Raw genomic sequence first — 23,406 nt, 5'->3', positions numbered from 1 at the left:
CCTGACATTCTGTATGATACCTCGATAAAATTGGGAATTCATTGTCTCCTAGATGATGGCAAGCTGTCCAGGAACTGAGGCAGCCATAAATCATGATGCTCCTTCCACAATGCTTAACCATTGAGATGTTCTCATGTGAGTAAGCGGTGCTCTTTTTACACCATACATATTGCTCTGCGTTCTTTCAAGCTTAATTTTATCAGTACAGAAAAAAACGTTTCCCAGTAGTGCTGGGGAGTCTCAAATTGCCAAACTTCAGGTGACCAGCGGCTCCCTCTGTAATGTCCTGCCACGGACTCCATGCATATGGTAGACTTATGAACAGAGATGTTAAAAAGTTCCAATGATTCACTCAAGCCTTTAGCTGTTACTCCAGGGTTCTTTTTTAGCTCATTGAGCATTCTGCCTTGTGCTCTGGGAGTCATCTTGTCTGGGCACCCAAGTCTGGTTCCGGATATGTCGGACAGTTGTATGTCATATCAGACATGTTATTTATAAAGTGGATTTTAACTAATTCTAATTTATGGTACCCCTGATTCCCAAATGAGAATGCTGTCAAGTTCACAGATCTGCAGATATTTCAGTTGATCAGTGCAAATCCGTGGTATCAGGACGAGCACGCGTCAGGGCTGTCCACTAGTGAATATCCAGTAGTCTTGGTGACGTCCCACACCGCTGGATTTACAGCTTTTATCTCCCCCATGACAAACAGCTGAACGTTGTGGCCACTTATTTTTTTTTTTTTATAACCCACTTTCTCTTTCCTAATTGGCCAGAATTTCAGTATGAAACTAGCTAAAAAAAATCATATGTTTAAGAATTACTTACAAGATAAAAGATTTTGGGCAACACCGTAGGTAATTCGTGAGCATTTGGTACTCTGCCAATTGGAACAGCACAATATCCATAGCAGTCCCCTGTGCGGATTATATTACTGGCTTTCTTTTTTAAAGGAATTTCACCGTTCGGATATTTACTGAATATTTTAAATGCTGGATGCAAATGGCTGCTAAACAAAGTAAAAATTTTACATCAGAGGAATATTAATTTGCAAATATATATCACGCAAATTAAGCCTTATTTACAGAAACTGATCATTTCCTTTTCATTAACAGGGGGAACTGGCGAAAATCAATATATAACACATTTAATGCTGGCTGGATAAGGCACTAGAAAGATATTCGTGTATAAAAAAAAAATCACTGCCATGGTTCCAAGCCACCACTTCATTAGCAGTTTTCTATAGCAATGGTGGAAGCGCTTAATGTTAGAAAAAAATGGATATAGCTGTATCAGCCCAAGAGAAGATTAATATGTTACCCCCCACTCTCTCTATGCTCATATTTAAGACCCCCCAATCATTAGTCGACCATTCCATCCAAATAAGAGACCTCCAAGATTCCAAAATATGATGTATTCCATTTTCTTAATGTTGGTCCAATAAAATGCATCAACTTCAACAAGAACGATGATAAAGACCCAGAATAACGTGATCTGGCCCACACAACGTGTAGAATACGCGATATGCCTTTTAAGTAGATATTTAAAGAACCGATAGAGACACAGCTTGTCAGAATCAATAGACAGAAGACAATATTAGTCCCAAGCCCTTTTTGAGCCCCAGAATACGTATGGCGTAAGACAATCACGAATGCGGATGGGGTTCGTGTTATAGCTTTTTTTCAAGCTGTTCAGGGATGTTAGATCTCCAGTTTGCATTCGATTCTGAGTTTCGGATCAGTTGCTCCCCGTTTGGTGCTTTCATCGCCACCAATTCTCAGTGGAGACTGTGTTTTTGAGGCTGTGATCGCATCACATATAATTTGGAATCTTACACGTACTGCAGCTCGTGTCATGACCAAACCAAACGACAGAGCATTAGCGAGGGCACGGAGGAGGGATTGTTTCCAGTCGGTGGCTAAAAGCCCAGTAAATATCAGATCAGTCACGCAAATAAGCACGCTGTATCCACACGCAATCCTTGCATTTGTCCTCTAATGCTCACAATTCGATTAAACAATCATTTTAAGACCTAAATTATAGGACTTGTGAACATTCTACGAAAACAAAGACTATTCAGCAACGTGAGTTACAAATTGAATGTTGAAAATGAGTAAAAATAGCCTGTTATTATGATCCGTGAGATTAAATGGTGTGAAAAGAAGTAACGAAGTGTAACAGCTTGTTAGCTAAACGTAATACTGTGTAACTCCAAGAAGAAGTCAGGGAAAGGCTAAATTATAGCGTGCAGACTCATACATGGTGCTACAAGAATGAACCCAGAGCTATACAGCACTCCTGGAACACAATTGGTGCGCGAGTGTGTGTGTGTATTTATATTATATATACACACACACAGTATCTCACAAAAGTGAGCACACCCCTCACATTTTTGTAAATATTTTATTATATCTTTTCATGTGACAACACTGAAGAAATGACTCTCTGCTACAATGTAAAGTAGTGAGTGTACAGCCTGTATAACAAAGTGTAAATTTGCTGTCCCCTCAAAATAACTCACACAGGCATTAATGTCTAAACCTTGGCAACAAAAGTGAGTACACCCCTAAGTGGAAATGTCTAAATTGGGCCCAAACTGTCAATATTTTGTGTGACCACCATATATTTTTTCTAGAATAGGTGTCTGATTAAAGGTCTAACCATAATCGATAGCCTATCCACAGAACTGATTAAGTACTTTCACATGTATCTCTTTATCTCCACAATATGTATATCTTAGGAGTGCATTTGCAGAACACTTTAAGAGATCACGTCCACGCACGGAACGCAATATATTTTACTACATGCAAACAGGTGTATGCATTTTTAGTAACATGTCTCCTAACCTAACGATCCTGGCTTCTGCCGAACGTGAACAGTCGTGGCCCCTGCAACAAAGTCAGTACGTATATGTAAGTCATAATGGGCTTCTTGACACAAGTTTCAAGGACGTACATGAACATCCTAATAGGACTGATAAGATAAAAGAGTTAATAAGGCAATAAAATAGTGCAATATTAGCCCATAAGAATCAGAGCCTTCATGTTGATAACTTTTATTGGGTCAACACAGCTTCCTCCGGAGTAAGTGGGAAAGACCGCTAATCGGCTCAGCAGTCCCGCTACACGTGGAAAAGTCTATACTACACTTCCTTGGTGCCAAATTGTGCCAACATCTACAGCTGATGGACAGGTTCACGAGGTTAACACTCAAAGAATTCAAATGATGCCCTGATACCCGACAGCACGGTAACTTTAATGGAGACAAAATCAATGATGCAAGCGACTTTCCTCAACCTTGGGGATGAGTCCAGAAAACAGAGATACAAACTGATGTATAATACAGACACCATATTCTTGTGATTACATTTACAGAGGTACTTTTAAAGTTCCGTATAGAAACGCTTCAATTAATAACTGCAGTTAAAGAGAAGCGTAGGGACTCTTCGATCCCATATATGGGGAGAAACTTTCTAGATATTACTTTTAAAACCATTTTTTGGGGCCAGCTGTCCCTTAAAAGTTGGAAGTATAATAAAGATTAGACACACTGGAAAAACATCAATGCATACAGTTCTTTAGTAATTTCACATACCTGATCCATGTCCAAGGTCGTTTCAATCATTTCTTGAAACTTGGAAAAATCGGTCACCAGATCAGAGAGAGGAGTCACGAACGCCGCCAGAAGCAGCATCTGATGGGAGCCTAAAAACGGTATCATAACATCAGCAAAACTATTATATCCGGATTTAATCGGGGTGTGATTTAGGTTTAAATAATCAGATTATCTATCATTACGTTGTGCCTCTCTCTCTAGCCACATCGGGCCTGGTATTAGACTGTTCAAAGCGTTCTGTAGCTGTAATTATGAAAACATATCCCTAACTAAACATAGCCCATAATTACACCCTGTATAATGCATAATCCAGTGTGTAAGCACACGCTCCCCGATTTAACTATACATTATACAGCGTTTGCCAGGATCTTCATGCAACAGAAGCTCGCTGGGGTTGGACGGTCTTAAATTAAAATTATGTCAAGGAGTTCAAGCGTAATCTCTGCCGACTCGGCATTTATTGATTAAAACCAAAAGTGGTACAGAAAAAATACCTGCAGCTTTGCACTGAGCTATAAGCTACAGACCAAGAGTCTCTTATATTTTTTTTTCTCTCCATCTTGCAAGCAGGGACCTCTCTACCTAATGTTTTGGCTTGTCTTAGTCTGTCAATTCTTGTTTTGGTTATACCCTTTGAATATATGTATTGTATGTATGCATGTATGCATGTTTAGTAAGAAGCGCTGCGTACATTGTTGGTGCTATATAAGAAAAAAATTATAAAGATTATTTGTAGAAACTGTGCTATTGTGCTATTAAAGTAAAGCAATGGAAATTTCTATAAAATAACAAAAAACAAATGTGGTTTGTTGGTATTTATAAGATTTGAATTTTATTTTTGATTGCCCCAATCCTTTCTTCCCCTCATTCTTTATTTCTGAGACAATGGCTTTGGCAACGGTGGATATGGAAAAGGGCAAGTATTACACTACTCTAACTTGGAAGCCAATATAAGAAGCCCGGCCCGGCCAACAGCTGATGGATAACTAAGCCAGGAGAGACTTCAGAGCTGTGGTCAGTCCCTTCTCCTTCCTTCGACATCTCTTTTTATTTTTTTTAGCAATTTTGTATTTGAGTTTTAGACATACACCACCCATCTAACAGATGCCAACATACAACGGCACAGGCTGTACAGCTAAGCTTTTGTCGCGCACGGTCAAGCAGTGCCATATAATTCCATAGTAAACTATTCAAGTCGGTATTTATGGGGAAAATTCATAACTGAAATGGATAATGTAAGGGATTGAGAAGGCAAATCCGACCAGCAGATTAAAAACTTCAATATGTATAATCGTGAAACTGAAAAGTTCCAATATTAACGTCAAGGTTGGACAACGCGCTGCAAGTGGAAGATAATTGTGATGAAATAAAATCGGAGGATTGGAGGACTCGGATAGGTCAAGGAGAGAAGAGAAACGCCGCATTAGGCCTGGATTCATGCCGCTTCTAACAACTCCGTTTATTGGTAATGGCTCGAAGGACCGAGCACATGCCACTTATGTCATTTGAACAGATGATGGACGACCTGTTCCGCAGCTTTCAACAGATGAAACTCTCCTTAATGGAACGCATTATGTCTGAAATTGGGTAATAAAGTTAAGGAGAACATTTTCAAATAGTCACAGGAGAAAGCAAAAATATCAACAGACGGCTTGTCTAGAGAAGAACTATGCCGACATAAAACTTTATGTTAAAACTTATGAGTGTTTGGATGTAGCCGAACTTTATAAAATTGAGTGTTCTCTTTGTGTAGGGTTTTAGTATCTGTAAAAGAAAAAAATTAAGATGTCTAAAATTTTACATTTGTTAGTGGTAACGGGCGGTCAGACACTGTACCTGCGGGTCCCGGTAATCCCGCAAAGGCTGCCTTTGCACTGCTCCCTCAGAAGATCAGGTAAAGAGGTGGCCGTGATTGGACACATATGTGGCAGGAGCGGGCGGGATTGGACAGAAAGTCAGTGGGATAAAGAAAAAAAAAAAAAAGTCCCCTGCAGATCTCTAGTCCAAACCCTCTCAGGTTTATCTTAAAGGACCTCTGTCCTCAATCAATATCCTAGAGGTGAGCGCTCATGGGGGTCACAGGGTGTGTAACACATGAGCTCAGCGCAAGTGTGACAGAGACACAGACAGAGACACAGACAGAGACACAGACAGAGACACAGACAGAGACACAGACAGAGACACAGACCTAAACCTTAGGGGGCCTGTGTGTAAACCCATGAGGACACCGACAAAGGTTCTTCCCTGAATGAATCCTTTAATTGTGTCAATTACATTCTTTTCCTGGTTTATAATTTACTGCCCTAAATGCCTCTACATGAAGCTGACAGCATACATTAGTATGCTTCTTGCACACGCTCAGTCACGCTTCCATGGAAATCCATGAGTAGCAGCCAATCTCACGTATGTGTCAGATTAACACCATTTTTCTAGCATACATGCAATTGGCTGCTACCCCACCGATTACAACAGGAGTTCATGTTCTTTTACTAGAATGGGAGAGCTGCTGAGAATGTGCCAGGTGTATTTCGTGTTTTACGATTCCTGGTTAAAGCAGAGGTAGCCAGACGAGGATCTAAACGAGAGAAGCCTTGTTTTCTAAATCTAATAACCAAAGAATAGCAGGACAAACCTGAATGCAATGCAGGGGCGTCTAGACTATATTTCTCTAAGGTTTTGTCCTAGTGTGACAGTGCATGATAAAACTCATCATCATCAGAGGAACAAACCGCTATAACTAAATATGGACTCCGATCTTATTCAGACCCCCCCCCCAGTTCTCAAGATCCCTGGTGAAGACTGCATCTGAATCCCACCGCTAGGACAAGGGATGACCTAGAAATTGTCCGTTTTTAATGGGAGTTCAGTTTAATAGATTATGCAAAGACTGGAAATAATGAAATTATATTTATGATAAATAGTTATTTACCAAGTAGGTAATATTCTGAAGCGCTACACAACTAGGAGACAAACGCGCGAAATGTGACGGACGTAAACAGGCTGATCGACAAGGAAAGAGATGGTGTGTCCAGATACATCAATGTAACCCTGCTGAGATGTTTTAACTATAACGCCCAGCTTGCAGTGGAAATAGCATGAATTAAATTGATCCCAGTGTGCGTAGTTTCCTAGAACCCAGGCCATGTTTATTTCATGGCACTTTCTATAAAAATCGGTGGAATACCAGCTCCGGAATTCTATTTTTTTTCATTAGGAAAAAAAAAAGTGAGAATCTGCTTCTTTTGGTTAAAACCCCAACAGATTAAAGAGGAAGTAATGGAGTGTAGCAAACCCCGCTACAATAGTAGTTGCTGCCTTCTGGGTACCGTGCCTCAGGTCATCAACTAGATCAAACAAACAAGCAAAGAAAAATACCCCTTACAATCACTGTTTTTTGGAGAATTACTCAAGGTCACTGAAAAGATCTCTGTAACCCCCCACTAAATAAGCTGATCGTAACTTACAGTTATAATATCCATTATACTGAAAGCTCTGAAATGTACGAGGGCTCAGATTGAAGTACCTACCGTCGTATTTCTCTAGAGCGTCGGTAACACCAGGCAGGTGGTTAACCGCCTGATAAAGTCTGTAGCAATCCTGGAGGTTCGCAGTCTGTCTCTGGAACTTCTTTGCCAAGCGACTGAGATCCGGGAAACGTCGAAGTAGATCTTCCTGAAGACACTGCCTGAGTTCTGCATCCGTCACAAACGCTTCCACCAAGTCTAACCTGCAACACATGTACAAATGTCAGCATGTTCCAAAAAAAACGGAACTCGGAGGTAGTAATACCAACTTCTTTCACATACGATCAACTCGCATGAAGCCGAACCAAAGAAAAATCACAGAAAAGAAAACCGTTTTGAATAAAGAACGGACTTTGGATTTGTCATATAAATTGCATTCCAACCACAGCTTAAGTTTGATGAAGAATAGCGCTTTATGTGCCTGCAAAAAACGGTTACAAAGTAATGTGTATCCTAACGCAGCGTGCAGATTTTAGATCTTGCTGAAGATATTCAAAAAATGCCATGCGAGACTGGTGCCAAGTTACAGCAGGTTCAGAGAAATCTGGCAGAAGAAACACGACCGATGAAAAGTTTGGGGTCACTTAGATATTTCCTTGCTTTCCATGAAAACAGCCAGCTGTTACATAATTACAAAATGGTTTTCTAATGATCAATTAGTCTTTTAAACTTAAACTTGGATCAGCGAACACAACGTGCCATTGGAACACAGGAGTGATGGGAGTGATAAAGGGCCATTGGAACACAGGAGTGATGGGAGTGATAAAGGGCCATTGGAACACAGGAGTGATGGGAGTGATAAAGGGCCATTGGAACACAGGAGTGATGGGAGTGATAAAGGGCCATTGGAACACAGGAGTGATGGGAGTGATAAAGGGCCATTGGAACCCAGGAGCGATGGGAGTGCCTCTGTAAGCCTCTGAAGATATTCCATTAAAAATAGCATAATAAACACACTAGAAAAGGGAAAAGAAGATCTTAATGTTTGTTTTTTTGGCACATGCCCCTTTATTCTGGTATATATCAGTTCAACTTACAGCGACTCACTCTTGCATCATGCCTCCAATTTAGATGAGAACTCGAGCTACGTCACGGCAGACCCCGATATGCATCATTTTACCTTCTCTTTACTATGGTTTCTGGCAAATAAAAGTATATGCCGTGTGCCCATCAACTAACCAGTTAGGGGCGCACATAAAACATACAAATGTGTAAAAGTGTAGTATTACTTTAGACACACAGCTTATTCTTTATACTGTTAATACATTTCATTAAACACGTATAAGAAAACTGGTATGAGGCGTTGGGACTATAACCCCAGATATAACACGGATTTCTATGTACATCACACACTCAACATGAATCTTTTACGCTTCTGTTGCTTTTTTCTTGGAACCTGACCCGATTTAAGTGTGAGAACCGCCTGTAAAAATGATTAAACTCAAAGCAATAAACTATAAGATGACAAGCGTAACACACACCGCGCACGGCGACAACTTACACGTTATCACAAACTAAAAGCCGGGGGTTTGACTCAAGGACTAAAGACGCTCGACTCGATACCGAAACGAAGATGTAAAGTGTTTATTTCTACGAAAAAGGCCACGACGGCAGTAAAAAATTACTAACTGCAAACAGCGAGCCCGTGCCATTTATTTTCATGTTGAGGCTCCGGAGAACGCTGCATTGCAGAGACACGGGATGCGGAACACCGCAGCCAAGAGCCAGGACGGATTCCGGGGATCGGAAAAACACTTAACCCTGTGAATAAACCAGCAAGACGGCACTCGAGGGGTTACTAATAAACCGGATACACTCACTATAATGACCATTGTTTAAATTGGTTTTAAATAGGGTACAGCGAGGTTAGGATCTAAGGCTTATGGAGAAAAAAAAGCTATTTTGCACTTGTTACAGATAATTATTATTAGGGAATGACAATTATAATAAATTTTAAAAAATTTGTAATTCCGAATCACAGCGAATATTCCACGAGCTACTATGGCAACTGCACCACTTTGCATAAGAGATGTGGTTTATACATAAAATAAATGTGTCGCCAGGAATCCATCACCCTTACTGCGTTTTAACAGAGGAAAGCAAGAATTCAGCGCATACCCAGCGCATAGCTTTAAAAACAACATAAAACACCCATAAATATTGGGGATTCTGTCACTATATGGCCATATATTGCTGACCCCCCCAAAGTGCCCCCAAGTTTGGCAAGTCCTATCTAATGTTACACGGCTATACCGTTTACAGGGAGCTGGGATCAGTGGGGCCGCACTGCATTTTAACCCAAAGGACACTCTCGAGCTTTTTCGGTTGTGCGCTGCTCTATTTTTTTGTATATTTTTTTGTGCTAAGCATATTATCGTGTCCGCATCTTCATGTGAAACCGTGCTGCTGGGTAATATTTCTATTCTAACTCCACACACAGAGTAGGGTTTTTAATACTTAAAGACAGTCAAGCCATTGTATGCACTTTATGGGATACAATAACTGAAAAGTCCCTTTTAATTAAAGTGGTATCCCTTTTGCAAATGCATGGGGGGTTCTGCAGACGCCCCTTTCCCCTGCCGCCAGCTACTTAACACCAAAGGGTTAATGTAAATACCAAATTCCAAAAGTATATGTGATGTTTTAAAGGGCTGGTGATCCATTTTCCTCCCAATATCAGATAGAAAATGATTTGACTTGAGGAACAGTCATATTGTTGACCATGTCTACGCTGAGGGGCATCATCAAGGTATTGCCAAACCCGGACTTTCTCAAGGACCGTTCCTCACCATGCAGCGTAATTCTATGAGCGTTTCGTTAATTGCAGTGCCGTTTTTTTTTACTATCTGGCACAAAAAAGGTTTGGGGAATCTGATTTCCGTAACATTTACTGTATAGCCAACTGCAGCTCCTGGTTTTGATTTCAGAAGTCAATACGGATCAATCGCCAGCGAGAGGAATCCCTGTAGGACTTTATACCAAGATCAAAACTTTTTTCTTTAAACACCTAGGAACTTACCTGTTAACCCCCTACATCCCATATTCCTTTAGCTCACCTTTCCTAGTCCCTCCCTGCAATATTTATACTAGTGTGGCAGGTCCATCCCTAACAGCACTTTTACCTCTCACCCTAACACCCTTTAGATTGTTAGCTCATTTGATCAGGACCCTTCTCACCTGTTCTGTAAGTCAAATCTTTATGTTATCTACTACTCGTTACGTCCTGTCTACCCATCGTACAGCACTAAGGAATATGATGGCGCTATATAAAATAGTAATTTTTTCACTTAATCGTCTGTCGCCATCTGGTGGCCGGAGGCTGTATATGTCGGGTACATCTGCTGTTCAGAATTACGGGGTCCGCAGTTGGATCATATGGCCATCAGCGACATCATGAATTTAAGGATATCTTTTGGTTGTACGAAACAGACGAGACCACCACATCTTGGATTTCAAAAGCTTCAGGCATCTCCTCTGACTCTCTGAGGCTACGATTACATGCTCACTAATAGGCAATATGAGCAAAGCAGGCATGCAAAATTAATATAATTAATAATTGGTTTATAAAGCACCATCATATCCGCCAGCGCCATACAAATACACGTCTGCACGTCACACGGATATCATTTCTGTTTGTATTTCTGTGCGGTGCTTCTTTGCTCATAATTACCAAGTGTTTGCTGGGATCACTTATTACGACGAACATAAGGAGACATTACTGCAAATGGCATCGAAGAGTCGCTGGCTTCAATTATTCAGACATTGCTTTGCTTGGTAATACGGCTGCAACACACAAACGCTTCCTTCGGAAAAACCAAAAACCTAGCAATTTCAGTGTCGCACAGACTCCTAAAACACTACGACCAACCATAATTACCAAGGCTTTCAGTTCTTATGAGTCGAGCGGCAAACATCTGGATAGCAAACAGCCCCCCGTAGGCGGAGACTCTCGGTTAATGCCCCGTATCCTCTGAAACGCTGTCAAATCCTTTGGCCTGCTCATCGAAAAGTTCCAAAAACTAAGATATCGTCAAACAGCATTTAGAAGCAATAATGGGCATTTTCCAGAAGAAAAGTCTGTTTCACTACTCTGCTAGCACTTTGTTGGGTGATAAGAACAACCCCTTGATGTAATCACCAGTAACATACACTTTGAACAGCATGTAAACCATGATGGGATCCTTTCTGTGCTCTTTATGGGCTTCCTACACTGTCCATTTGACGCAAGGTGTGTTTGATGGGACTGTTACGACGTTTGTTTGGACAAGTATGATACTGAGCCATGGGCTGAAAGCCACCTGCATTCCCCTTCTTGCCATGGCCCGGACAATATGCTATTGGCTCGTTGACCCCAACTTAAAGTGTCTTGGGGCAAGTATATAAATAACCCATAGAGGTAATGGGGGTCTCAACACATTACTTCAGCAAAGCATTTCATTTTAGACATAAGTGATTCATAGAGTAAAATGTAGATCAGCACAGCCGCCATCTACAATACTTTCATAATCCTACCCATCTCACGGGGCAATTACATACGCGCATTTGGAAGCATTTTTACATATATAACTTATATATATATATAAATCTGTCCGACGCCACAGACCTGAACCCCAGGCCCATATCACTAGAACACATGTTCTTTAGTATCTCACATATCACATATAGTAATGAAGTTACACTAAGTAGAAATATATTTAAAATATGAGTACTTTATACCCTCCCTTTTCTCCTCCAAACATAATGAGATCCCTTAATCTTTCCTGATACTTTCTATCCTGCATTTAGTTCTCAGATTAGTAGCCCTCTCCTGACCTCTTGTGGATGTAGATGGAATTGCGCCTCAATTCACGAAGCTAGCCGGAGCTCATCCCACGATCCTTGCTGGAGAAAGGCCCTAATAACCAATGTGTCTGATGGCAACATGTGATAATATTGGGAGCCAGCTTTAATTTCATGAACGCCGGCCTCCACCCGCTACCCCCACCAGACACCAGGGATCACTGTTTTGTTCCACTGAATAAAATGGAACTTTTTAATCTAAAAAATGTTTGCAGTAGCAAATGTTTTGATTCCATTATGTGTAATGTATTTAATTTATTAGGGCCTTTGAACGCTTTTGGTTTCTGGCATTTTAATACAAATAATGTGATAAAAAGAATGTTTTATAGTTATTTGTATGGCAAATAGTGTGACCCGGGTATGTATTAATCAAATAAAATAGTTTATGTGGATTTTGGAAACCCGTGACAGTCCGCCGACGCTCTCTATCACTGCCTGAAGAAGTAGCTGATTCCGCGTGTTATCCGTGGTGACACGCGTGTTACACTCTCTCCTGTTCACTGGAGGGAAGTCTCCCTAAGAACATGCAGTACACTTTCATGACCTTACTTGTTAAATTATGCATGATACAGGGCCAACTTCATTAACTAGGCTTTTAAAGTTAAACTTGGATCCGCGAACACAACGTGCCGTTGGAACACAGGAGTGATGGGAGTGATAAAGGCCCTTTGTGTGATTATGAAGAGATTCTATTAACCCCTTAAGGACCAGGCTGTGTTTACTTTTTGTACCCTTTGGGGCCGAGGCTGTTTGAACACTTTTGCAGCGCTCGTGCTTAGATGTAATTTTCTCTTCACTCATTTACTGAACCCACACAAGTTATATATTGTTTGTTCAGGACAAGAAGGGCTTTATTCAGATACCATTTTTTATATTATCTAAAAAAAAAAAAAAAAAAAAAAAAAAAAGACTTTTACCTGAAAAATCTTTTACTCATCCAAAAAAAGCTAATGAAAAAACCTGCTAAATAGATTCTGCTATTTGTTCTGAGTTTAGAAATACCCAATGTTTTTATGTTTTTTTGCTTTTTTCTGCAAGTTATTGGGCAATAAGTACAAGTAGCGTTTTGCTATTTTAAAACCAATAACAATATTTTAATCAAATAAAATAGTTTATGTGGATTTTTGAAACCCGTGACAGTCCGCCGACACTCTCTATCACTGCCTGAAGAAGTAGCTGCGTGATTTCTGAACTGATATCTCAGGGGCCCGGACTGGGGCATCCAAAATCGTCAGGCCGTCTGCGGCCCTCGAGACGCGGGGTTGCGCAGTCGCTGCGGTAAAATCGAGTCCACGTGTTGTTGCTTTTCGAATAATGGATGTTGGATAGTCTTTGCTGCCTACGCAGTGAAACTGCCTCACCCACACGTTTCATACGGATTGCGAAATCAGAAACCTGTTGGAACCGGCTGCATGCTAATAGGTTTAAATTCCCTCGAGGCAGAACACGGAACACGAGGCACGCAAAGTGCACAATAGCGCAGTAAGAAAGCCGTGCTCAGAGAACACCAACACGCCGGGTTACACGGGCTCCACTACATTACTATATCGACATCATATGGCACAGCGGTGTACAACAGGAAAACAGGACATCACTAAATTGGTATGACATGGCGCATTCTAGAACCTCTCAATGCCAGTTACATTGTAGGCAATGTATGACATCATCAGTCCAGAATATTGACAACTAATAATCAGTGCTGCAACTATTATTTTCATAATCGATTAGTTGGCCGATATTTTTTTTTCGATTAATCAGATAAAAAAAAACAATGTAAATTTTTTGTTTATTTAAAATAATTTAATGAACAAACTGGGTGTTAAAAACAAACAGCAGAATAAAAAATCTTTTTGGAAAAAAGCATTTCTTGTTTTTATTTCCCAACCTGCCCCCCCCAGATATGCGCATTTGAGCCCAGGCTTGCCACATGCCCCCAGATATGCCACTCTGCCCCACACTTACCCTGGTGGCTGGTAGGGGCAGCTGGTGAGTGTCTGTGCGATGCATAGAAGCCCCAGTGGAAGGGCCGATATCCACGTGCATCGCACAGACGCCCACCGGCCGCCAGAGAGAACGATCTGGGTCCCCTGCAGCGCTGCGGCTGATCCTCCTTTCTGGCAGCCGGTGAACGTTGTGTAATGTGTGCAAACGAGGGGCATTTGTTCTGAAAAAACCCTCATCTTATATTTGATAAAATAGATTCATCTAATCGATAGTGAAATTCGTTGGCAACGATTTTCGTTATCGATTAGTTGTTGCATTCCTACTAACACTCACTGGATTATCTACGGCATTCTCACGTTAGAAAAGGCTATTTACGATGTAATTCTATTTTCTGTGCTCTGGGTGGCGTTCGGGTGAATACTTGGCTTTGCGGTGCATTACATAGTAACCGTGAAAGCCTCAGTTACTATTTCCATATACCCGATAAAAATATAGAATTTAACTTCTGATAAGAACCATTGGGCCCTTCTAGTCTTGAAGGACGCAAACTTGAATCAGTCCTTGGCCTTGTCTTAGATTAAGGATAGAGACATACCTATCCCATACACGCTTAAATTCCCTTACTAGATCGACCACTTCTGCTGGGAGGCCGTTCTATTTATGTACCACCCTCATTAAAACAGATTTTTTTATATATATAAAACAATGCATAGAATATAATTTAAATGCAAATGTAATTTAAAGAGGTTTTATCATCAAGCATGATCATATTACATGGCTGCAATCTTGCATGTAAGCACACAAAACGCTACAAGACATAAGGGATGATGGGAGTTTAGTCCCGCAGAAGTTACTCCCTGTTGGGCTCCCTTTGTATTTACAGAGCCTCATAATCAGACTCATACAGGAACATGTCTGCTTAGCAGTGATTGGAAATAGTATTTTTTGTTACATTTCTTGTGACGATCTTAGGATTTGACAAATAAATTCAAAGTCCACAAGGGGGCGCCCACATCTCCACCAGATACCTTCCACAGCGCCTGGGGGGAGTTGGCATTGATAACTATTTAGTTATAAATTTCTGGATATAAAGTTACAAGCGAACAACTGAAAAGTAAATAGAAAAATATGTTTGACAGAATATTTGCCGCCAAATTTTTCAAACAGACTCCCAGAGGAGTAAACGCACAGCTCTGGGTCATCAAATGATCCCTGCCGAATAAGGTAAAGAACAGCCAGCCACACATCATGATACTGAGACATACACCAGTCAGCCGTAACATTATGTCCACCTGCCTAATATTGTGTAGGTCCCCCTTTTTCTGCCAAAACAGCCCTGCCCCGTCGAGGCACGGACTCCACTAGATCTCTGAAGGTGTACTGTGGTATCTGGAACCAAGAAGTTAGCAGCAGAGGTGGGGTCTCCATGGATGCATCCTGGTGCCATGTGTTCTCCAGGTAAACGACGCACCCAGCCATCCACGTGATGTAAAAGAAAACGTGATTCATCAGACCAGGCCACCTTCTTCCATTGCTTCGTGGTCCAGTTCTTCCGCTCACGTGCCCATGTTCACTTGCTGCCTAATATATGCCCCCACTGACAGGTGCCATGATAAGATTATCAGCGTTATTCACTTCATCATCAGTGGTCATAATGTTATGGCTGATTATGTGTGTATGTGTTTTCGTTTTGGTTGGCAAACCATTAAAATTGTTTTAGAGGACATTAAGAGCCGGTGGCAGCCCATGGCAGGGCCAGCATTATCTAATCAGCCTATACTTCACCATTACAAAGCCTGCCTCAACCAATCAATAACCAGCAACTTAACAAATAGGTACAGATACAACAATGGGAACGATTCTACAGGTTCTGGCCACCCTTCCCATAGTAGTTACACGTTAGGGGGTCTTTTAATACCTGTATGACGCTTACGGTGTAACATGAACTTACTGCACGGAACACGTAGGATTTGGGAAAAGTGACAGATCCACATTAAGTCTGCAGGGGAGTTGCAGTTTCACCTCACCGACTTTACGCTGCATTCAAGGACCAATTCTGGTCTCTCCTTTAAGGACTGAGCTGGTTCTGCATCATTTATAGTTAAGACTGAATTGGCCCTTAAAAAATAAGACCGTGTATGCATCATACAGAACCAGCTAACCTCTTCTCGAAGAAGCAGCTCTCTGGGATCGGCCCTTCATAATGTATAGAGAAATCCACGAGTTCAGAAGGCAGCCTTTCTGTAAAACGCCTGCTTTAGTAAACAAGCCCTTAAGAAAACAAATAGCAACGCAAGCGCACAATTTGTTACACCTGTCTCCAGAAGCCAATCCAGAATTGCAAGTTCTCTGGGGCACTGCAGTCACTATGGTAAGAATGAGATAACAGTTAAGGTACGCCATAAACTTATACCGTCTGCCACAAAGGTCACGCTGCCAGAGGCTTTGTGGCCATTTAGCAGACCAGACCCCGCACCTCCAGCCTACAGCAACAGAACCGCTGGATGGTTCTCAAAATAACAACCAAGTGGGCTTCAATTCTGCATCCTGACAATGAACCTAACCCATGGAAATGTTATGAAAAACTGGGTGAGAATAATTAGTGAATAAAAAAACCCTCCCCCGCTCACAGACAATTGAAAAAGAGACTAATATGCTTCCATTTGTCTGACTATGGAATGTACAGAAGGACACTGCTTTAAAAACTAGAAGCATACTGTCAAACAAGCAGAATTTGACATGATAAAGCTATACGATATATGGGAATCATTCCGACATTCACAACACTACTATTTCTAATCCTGTATTAGAAGTGAAATTCAGCAGAGAGAGTGGAACCGCACCTTTAACAGCCATATTACATTTCATATAAAACAGGGAAAATATGTACCTTTCCTCAATCTTGTTCTTGTCCATGAGAGGCTGTTTGATCCACTGATTTACCAGCCTTTGTCCTTGGGGGGTTTTGCACTTATTTAACAGTCCGGCTAAAGACTGCGTCCCACTGGTATCTTCTGCGGACCCCTATAAAAGTAGCTGAGTTAATTAATTGTGACTGATCCACTTGAACACATTTCCTAGACCAAGTTACATATGGCCAAATGCTGCTCAGGGACAGGAAACTTCTGACCCCCCCACCACGGTAAGCCTAGTGTAGTGATTAGCCAGACAGACATACACAGAGAGACGTGCAGACACACTAAAAGAGATTGATATATATATATATAATTGATCAATTGTCCTTTTAAAATTAAACCTGGATCAGCAGAAATGCCATTGGAAAACAGTGGTGGGAGTGATGACGGACCTATGAAAATACTAAAATCCCTTTCAGAAATTAGGAAGTTTCTGTGACCCCAAACTTTTGAACGGTAAGTGTGTGTGAGCGCATGTATATATTTCAATGACAGATAGGGCTTTCCATCCCCAGGCATCTCTCTTGTAACTAGATGGTATGCCTTATGATGTCATGGAGACATCTTTAAAAGGTCCATTTTTTTTTTACTATTTAAAAAAATATTTTTATTCATTTTTTGAAGGAGATGAAACTTAGTTTTCCCCTCCTTTCACTTTGAGTCACAAACTATGGCTCCATAGCTGACTGCAGTACTGGTGATCAGCCTGCAGTGGGGTCATCAGAGGTCACAGCAGGGTTTGGATCGATTTTTGTTCAGGCATTCTGTTAATTAAGAGTAACTGGCGCTCATGCAAAGCCTCATTAAACAGGGGAGATCTCATGTACTGCCAGGCAAATGTATCTGCCGGTGCCAAAACCACAGGATGTATAAGTCATACGGTCATTAAGGGGTTAAACACCCCCAAACAGGGTCGGGGCAGACTACACATCAGCAGCACCCTAATTCTGTACATTTCTCAGAAGACAATCCCGTTGAGACATGTCTTGCGATGGCTGGGTACATCACCGTGCCCACACGGCACCGATGAGATATAACATAATGGGGAGGAATAATCATGTAGATCCTGATGAAAGAAAATGATGATACCTTTCCCAAACATGTGTGTGATTATACATACATATTGTGTGTGTGTTTGTGATGTTTATAATAAGTAAATATTGCTTACTTTATTATTAAAACACAATTAAATAGGTTTATTGTATAAAGAGATATTTAGGAAACGTGACGGGTCGGCTTTAGGTTTGCAGAACAGCCCCGTCACATTTACATTTTTACAGGCGAGAAGCACCTTAGTCAAATCGTTATCTGGCAGGCTTATCAGGTTTCAATACGCATGTATTTACATGTATGGAAAAGAGACAATATTCGGCAGGCACACGTATTATAGATGTTATGGTTTAGTTCTGGAGGGGGGGGGTTATGGTCACTGGGTAGTTTTACCGGATCGCTGAAACTGCTGATCCAGAAAGAACAATATTTTGCTCCTGCAAAGCACAAAGATGGTGACAGACTCTTCCCGCTCCCATCGCTTCTAATATCAATTATTAATACAGCAACACAAACGGTTCTGCTGGCCCAGCACATGAGTTGTAGTATTTACTAATGCATAAGATCCCGCTCAACAGCTAACATACTCCAAAACCAACACAGGGTACAAAATCTGCATATAACCCTTAGACGTAAAACCAAACGCAACTGCGTCTCTTTATACAATGTGCCGCAAAAAGTAGAACCAGCGTCCGTGCCGTGAGTAGCACATCCGGTGTATAAAAATGTTGTGATTTTATGCAAAAAAAAATATATATATATATGAATGTGGTGCTGTGGCTTATGGGCATGGATAACAGATACATTTACATATAAACATATATAATATAATCAATACGAAAATATATTTAGTGTTTATAGTGCCACAGGGTTGTACAATCTACTTAGTCATAAGAATGACATATAAACAAAGACAAAGGTGTGGCGGTCCCTGCTCCCTGGAGCTTATGCTAAAAACAAATCACACGGTATAAAATACTAAACACTAAACACACAAAGACACACTAGGTGTGAACTTTCAGCCGGTACACCTGCGGACATCATTTCAGACCAGTATGAGAGCAAACAGCAAAAAAAGATACAAAACAATGGAGAACTGGTGGTACGATGCTGGTAATTTTCTGACATTTTGGGGTCTGCATGCACTACAAACACTTTTCATACAAAGCTGGCACCACAACTGCAAGTGATGGCAAAAGAGCTCACGTAGCCCGAATACACCTTTACATCGTCACTTACGCCCCACGATCAGCGCATTAAATAGAATGGTTAAGAGGGACATTAGACTTTTATACACCGAAAGAATGTCTCCTGTGCTCACCTGGAAAAGGTTTAATGCACCAACAGCGGCGTTATCCAGCTTCATGTACTGACTGAGGTCAAAGCTGGTCAACTGGAATTGTCCAAAATTAGACTCATCAGACAAGAGCTCCAGATACTTCACGACTGCAGACAGCGAGGACATGGCGACCTGGAAGCGTAGAAGACGGTGGATACAATACTGTTTATCTAGAGAAGAACACATTCAATGACGCGACGGATGAAGAGCGTGGGCAAACGTCTCGTACAGATGAGACGGTTACGTCTGTACCTGTTTTTCCATCTCGGGTAACGCAGCGCTGGTGACCTGCTCTCCCTTTTTCGATTTCAGCAAGCGGTTCAGATCCTGCACACTGTCTTTCGTGGTAAATTCAGCTTTTTTTCTGTCGGTAATCAGAACGCCTCCTCTCCGAACAATCTGTGGCGACACAAGAAAAGATGCACGTAATAAACAAGAGTTAGAGTTAAAAAAAATAGAGAATTAACTCATTTCTTAATTACGAACCGTTTCAACAACTGCATCGCATCACAACAGGATTCCAACTGCATATCATGGAACCGTGTGCCTGTGACTCTTGACATGATGTATAAGCATGTGGGCAGACAGGCTCAGTCATACGCGGATTTAAAGGGACACCCCAATGTATATGATTATATGATTTACCTGCCGCACTTTGGCCATGTCTCCAGCCACCTCTCCTCCGGGCATCACACATTCCTTTGGCCCGATCTGAACCAGCAAAGCTTCCAGGTTGGAGAACTGGTCGTTATCCGGGAATTCGCACACGCCGAGCTTTCTCAGAGTCGAGTCCACATAACCGACGCCGACCAATCTCTGTCCATCAACAACGACCAATTTGATGCCCACCACCCCAACGGCTGTAGACATATTATTATTTCCAAATAGAATCTCTTCGAACTGCGTGAGGTTTCCTGGTGATGCCTATTCAGGAGAAATAGTGAATGAATGAAAGAAAGAATGAATGGGTAATAAAGACCACAGATTACCAACCTTCCAATGTACATCTTTCTACGAGTAATTCGGAAATGTAACAGACGTATTAAAGAAATAATAACTATACCTTGAAAGCCAAGTGCCACTCATTAGATGATTTGCATCCAGATTTATTTTTATACACTTCTACTCGATACTGACGGACAAGAAGCAGATCCTTCACAACAGATTCAAAGTTCATTTTACTGAGAACGACCGATTCCAATTTTTTGTTTCCTTAAAAACAGAAAAACAAAATCAGTTTGTAAGTACTAAACCATGTACAGCATAACATTGGACCCTTCTGGTGGCCCTTTGATGACGGCACCAAGGAGTTCTGTAATTAGCAGACACGCAGGATGTTTGTGATCATGTGACCGGTTTTTGCAAGATTCCATAACGCTGCAGCAGTACCCAATGAGACGTTGTGAGGGGGGGTCTGACCATTCTGCCCATCTATTATTTGATGACACCAATAACTAAATCCTGCTCCAATCGTAGGTAACCCCCACCGAAGTTATATGAATATTAGAACAACACGGCAGTATAAGGTTATGAATATCAATCCTATATTGACTAGTCTCGGGTTCACAACACGCATCGTGTATATTTTTTTGTGTATTTTATTCTCTATTTTCCGTCCGCGGATAAAGAAAAGAAATAATCCAGCGTGCAAACTACTTTGCAAAAGACAATATTGTTTTACTAAGCTACAAAATATCAAGCATCCCTGCAGCAGCAGCCCCTTCTCCCATCCTTCTCATCAGCCCTTGGGCTCAGAAACAGTGAGGTTTCACGGAGGGGCCACATGCTGTCTGATAGCCTGCGCAACATTAGGGCTTTTGTGTCTTCTGGTACTCCAGATGCAGCAGAGCAGAACCCATGTGATGCTCGGACAAGCTGCTGACTGCCTGAGCATGTTGGGAGTCGCAGTCTTCATCGCATAGAGCCAGACTAAGGCTTTCTTGGCCCAGATTAATTATAAATAAGCTACTAGCGGTCTGTGAGCCGGGTGTATCCCCCACCTGATCCCAAGTACTTGATGACCCCATTGGTCTTGAAAACCTCTTTGGCCGCAAAGAGCGCATCGCTGCCGTGCACTGTGTAGTAATCGCTCCGGTCAAACACTCGCACTGTCGTCTCCGGCTTTTTGGGCATATGGTAATAGAAGTGGATGAAGCCGCTCTCGGTCCCGCTGTCCATAGACAGCTTTTCCTTAGGTTGCACGGCCATGCTGGAAACTCCCGCCAACACAGTGGGGCTGAACGGTGACAGTAAGAATGGGAGGAGCCGCGTCGCGCGGGCAATGACGTCATAGCCGCGCGACCCCGTAGAGCGGCTCGGTGCGCCATGTAAGAAAAGGGCAATGTGTATTCACAGTTAAACGAAACGTATAAGCTACGCGCAAAATTGTGCAAAAAGAATTGCCCATTATATATATATATATTGGTGTAACTATCCTATACAGTGCTATGGATATGGTGTGATCCAGGAATACATATTACATAACCTGCGGCATATTCCTCTCGAATATAATCAAATATACAATTCAGCTCACCTTCATATATGGCGTTTTCATTGGGTTAGAGACGTTTATAATAAATACCGTAATTAATCACGAAATAGATTACAACATATAGTAATATTATCAACACTGCTTTATATGGAAGAATAAAACAAAAGCTGTTTATATATTAAGGTAAATATTGTTAGAGCCAATTTGGTAAAGATAATGACTTTATTGGCTGAAGCATAATAGATTGCAAGCTTTCAAGACCGTCTAGGTCTCTTCCTAAGGCATATTATGCAGTTGAAGCAGAACTTGCTCATAGGTTTGCACGGTAACATACAGACAGTCACAGCGAAATTGTGAATGGAGAATACATTTGTGTAGCGATGTTAAAAGGAAATGCCACCGTATGTCTATTTGGCACGAGTAGTCTCTTTTGGCGTTGTAGACTGCCACAGACAATGTGTCTTTGTATCAAAATGATTTTGTGGATAGCGTATATATATTGTTTATCATGATTTTGGGCCTGAATTAAGGCTATCAAATTTTAGCATGACTTTGTATGGCCATATCTTACTTTCTGGGTCCGGTAATTCCTCATTAATATGGCGATCCTTTGATCTTTGAATTGGCAGAGGCACCCATTCTTGAGTGCTTCAACATTTCTGTTTTTATTAACTTAAATGCAATTTTTACATAGCAACTAGTGATACATAACTTTCACATTATAACATGTGACCAAACATACGGGAATCTCAGACCAACCCTCCTCAACTAAACCCGCAGTCATACCTTCCACCCCCGCCAAATACTACTGATCTATTCATCTACACAGTCAATTTCTATCCCCAAAATGTCATCACTGGACATGGGCCCTCCATCTTCTCCGCTAGGGGCACACAAAACTTTTTTAAAAAGAACATTTAACGTTTGCAACAAAACTTGACAAAGCTGCGGGTGCAACACACAGAAAGTAATCAGTCATGCGCTATGAATAAACACCTGCTAGTTCTTCTATCACCCGCTCCAAAAACATACTAAACGTTTCAAAATGGCTACACGCAACCCTTTGGCAGACACCTTTTAATGCAAACCACTTGTCCCAATAATAACCGAGCAAATGAAAGCTCTTGGGGTGCACAAGTAACAATGCAGATTTAGGGTGTGACACCCTTAGTTCAGGACTAAATAATTTCATAGCATCCAGTTATTTTTATGCATAGGCACATAGTCTCTTTTTGTATTGTAGACTGCTGCAGACTACGAACATACATACATTTGAATTTCCCTTTAACATCACTACACAAATTTAATCTCTACTCAGTCTCTGTATCTTGCTGTGATGGTCTATGTTCCTGTATAAATGTATGAGCAATTTCAGCTTCAAAAAAGGTATTATACTTTGTCACCTTGACAGTTTTAAAAGCTTGCAATCTATTATAGTTGAGTTATCCAATAGAATTATTCACTTTACCAAATGTGCTCTCTTTCTATGGCTAACACTATACAACTAGGAGTTAAAGATTCTGTATCTGCCTGTTAAAGGCCAGGAGGCAGTCCTTCAAGCCATAGTCCCTCAGAGGTTTTCCCCACAGGGTTTTTTCCTCTCCCGAGTGCTGAAGGATGAGCTGGTCCAGAAGTAGCTTGGCACATAGACCACATTATCCAAAAATTATGAATACAATAAAGTAAAAA

At 41.3% G+C, this 23,406-nt stretch overlaps 2 protein-coding genes across 2 annotated transcripts in view; one reads left to right on the top strand and one right to left on the bottom strand.

Moving 5' to 3' along the window:
• Positions 1-21,456, bottom strand: part of MSH2 (mutS homolog 2) — a 43,322-nt gene extending 21,866 nt beyond the window's left edge. The window contains exons 1-8 of the mRNA XM_053461081.1: positions 21,227-21,456; positions 20,290-20,438; positions 19,872-20,150; positions 19,479-19,625; positions 19,209-19,358; positions 16,813-16,946; positions 7,143-7,342; positions 3,595-3,704 (exon numbers count right to left, since the gene is read on the bottom strand). Coding sequence (XP_053317056.1) covers positions 3,595-3,704; positions 7,143-7,342; positions 16,813-16,946; positions 19,209-19,358; positions 19,479-19,625; positions 19,872-20,150; positions 20,290-20,438; positions 21,227-21,434 — 1,377 coding nt within the window. The 5' untranslated portion in view covers positions 21,435-21,456. The remainder of the gene's footprint in view (positions 1-3,594; positions 3,705-7,142; positions 7,343-16,812; positions 16,947-19,208; positions 19,359-19,478; positions 19,626-19,871; positions 20,151-20,289; positions 20,439-21,226) is intronic.
• CALM2 (calmodulin 2) overlaps positions 1-23,406 on the top strand; it is a 186,015-nt gene that overhangs the window by 69,273 nt on the left and 93,336 nt on the right. The window lies entirely within an intron of this gene.

This window comes from Spea bombifrons, chromosome 3 (genome assembly GCF_027358695.1).
Source record: "Spea bombifrons isolate aSpeBom1 chromosome 3, aSpeBom1.2.pri, whole genome shotgun sequence".
Classification (NCBI taxonomy): Eukaryota; Metazoa; Chordata; class Amphibia; order Anura; family Pelobatidae; genus Spea; species Spea bombifrons.
The sequence above is the reverse complement of the archived record's forward strand: the minus strand, read 5'-3'. Positions and strand labels throughout refer to the sequence as shown.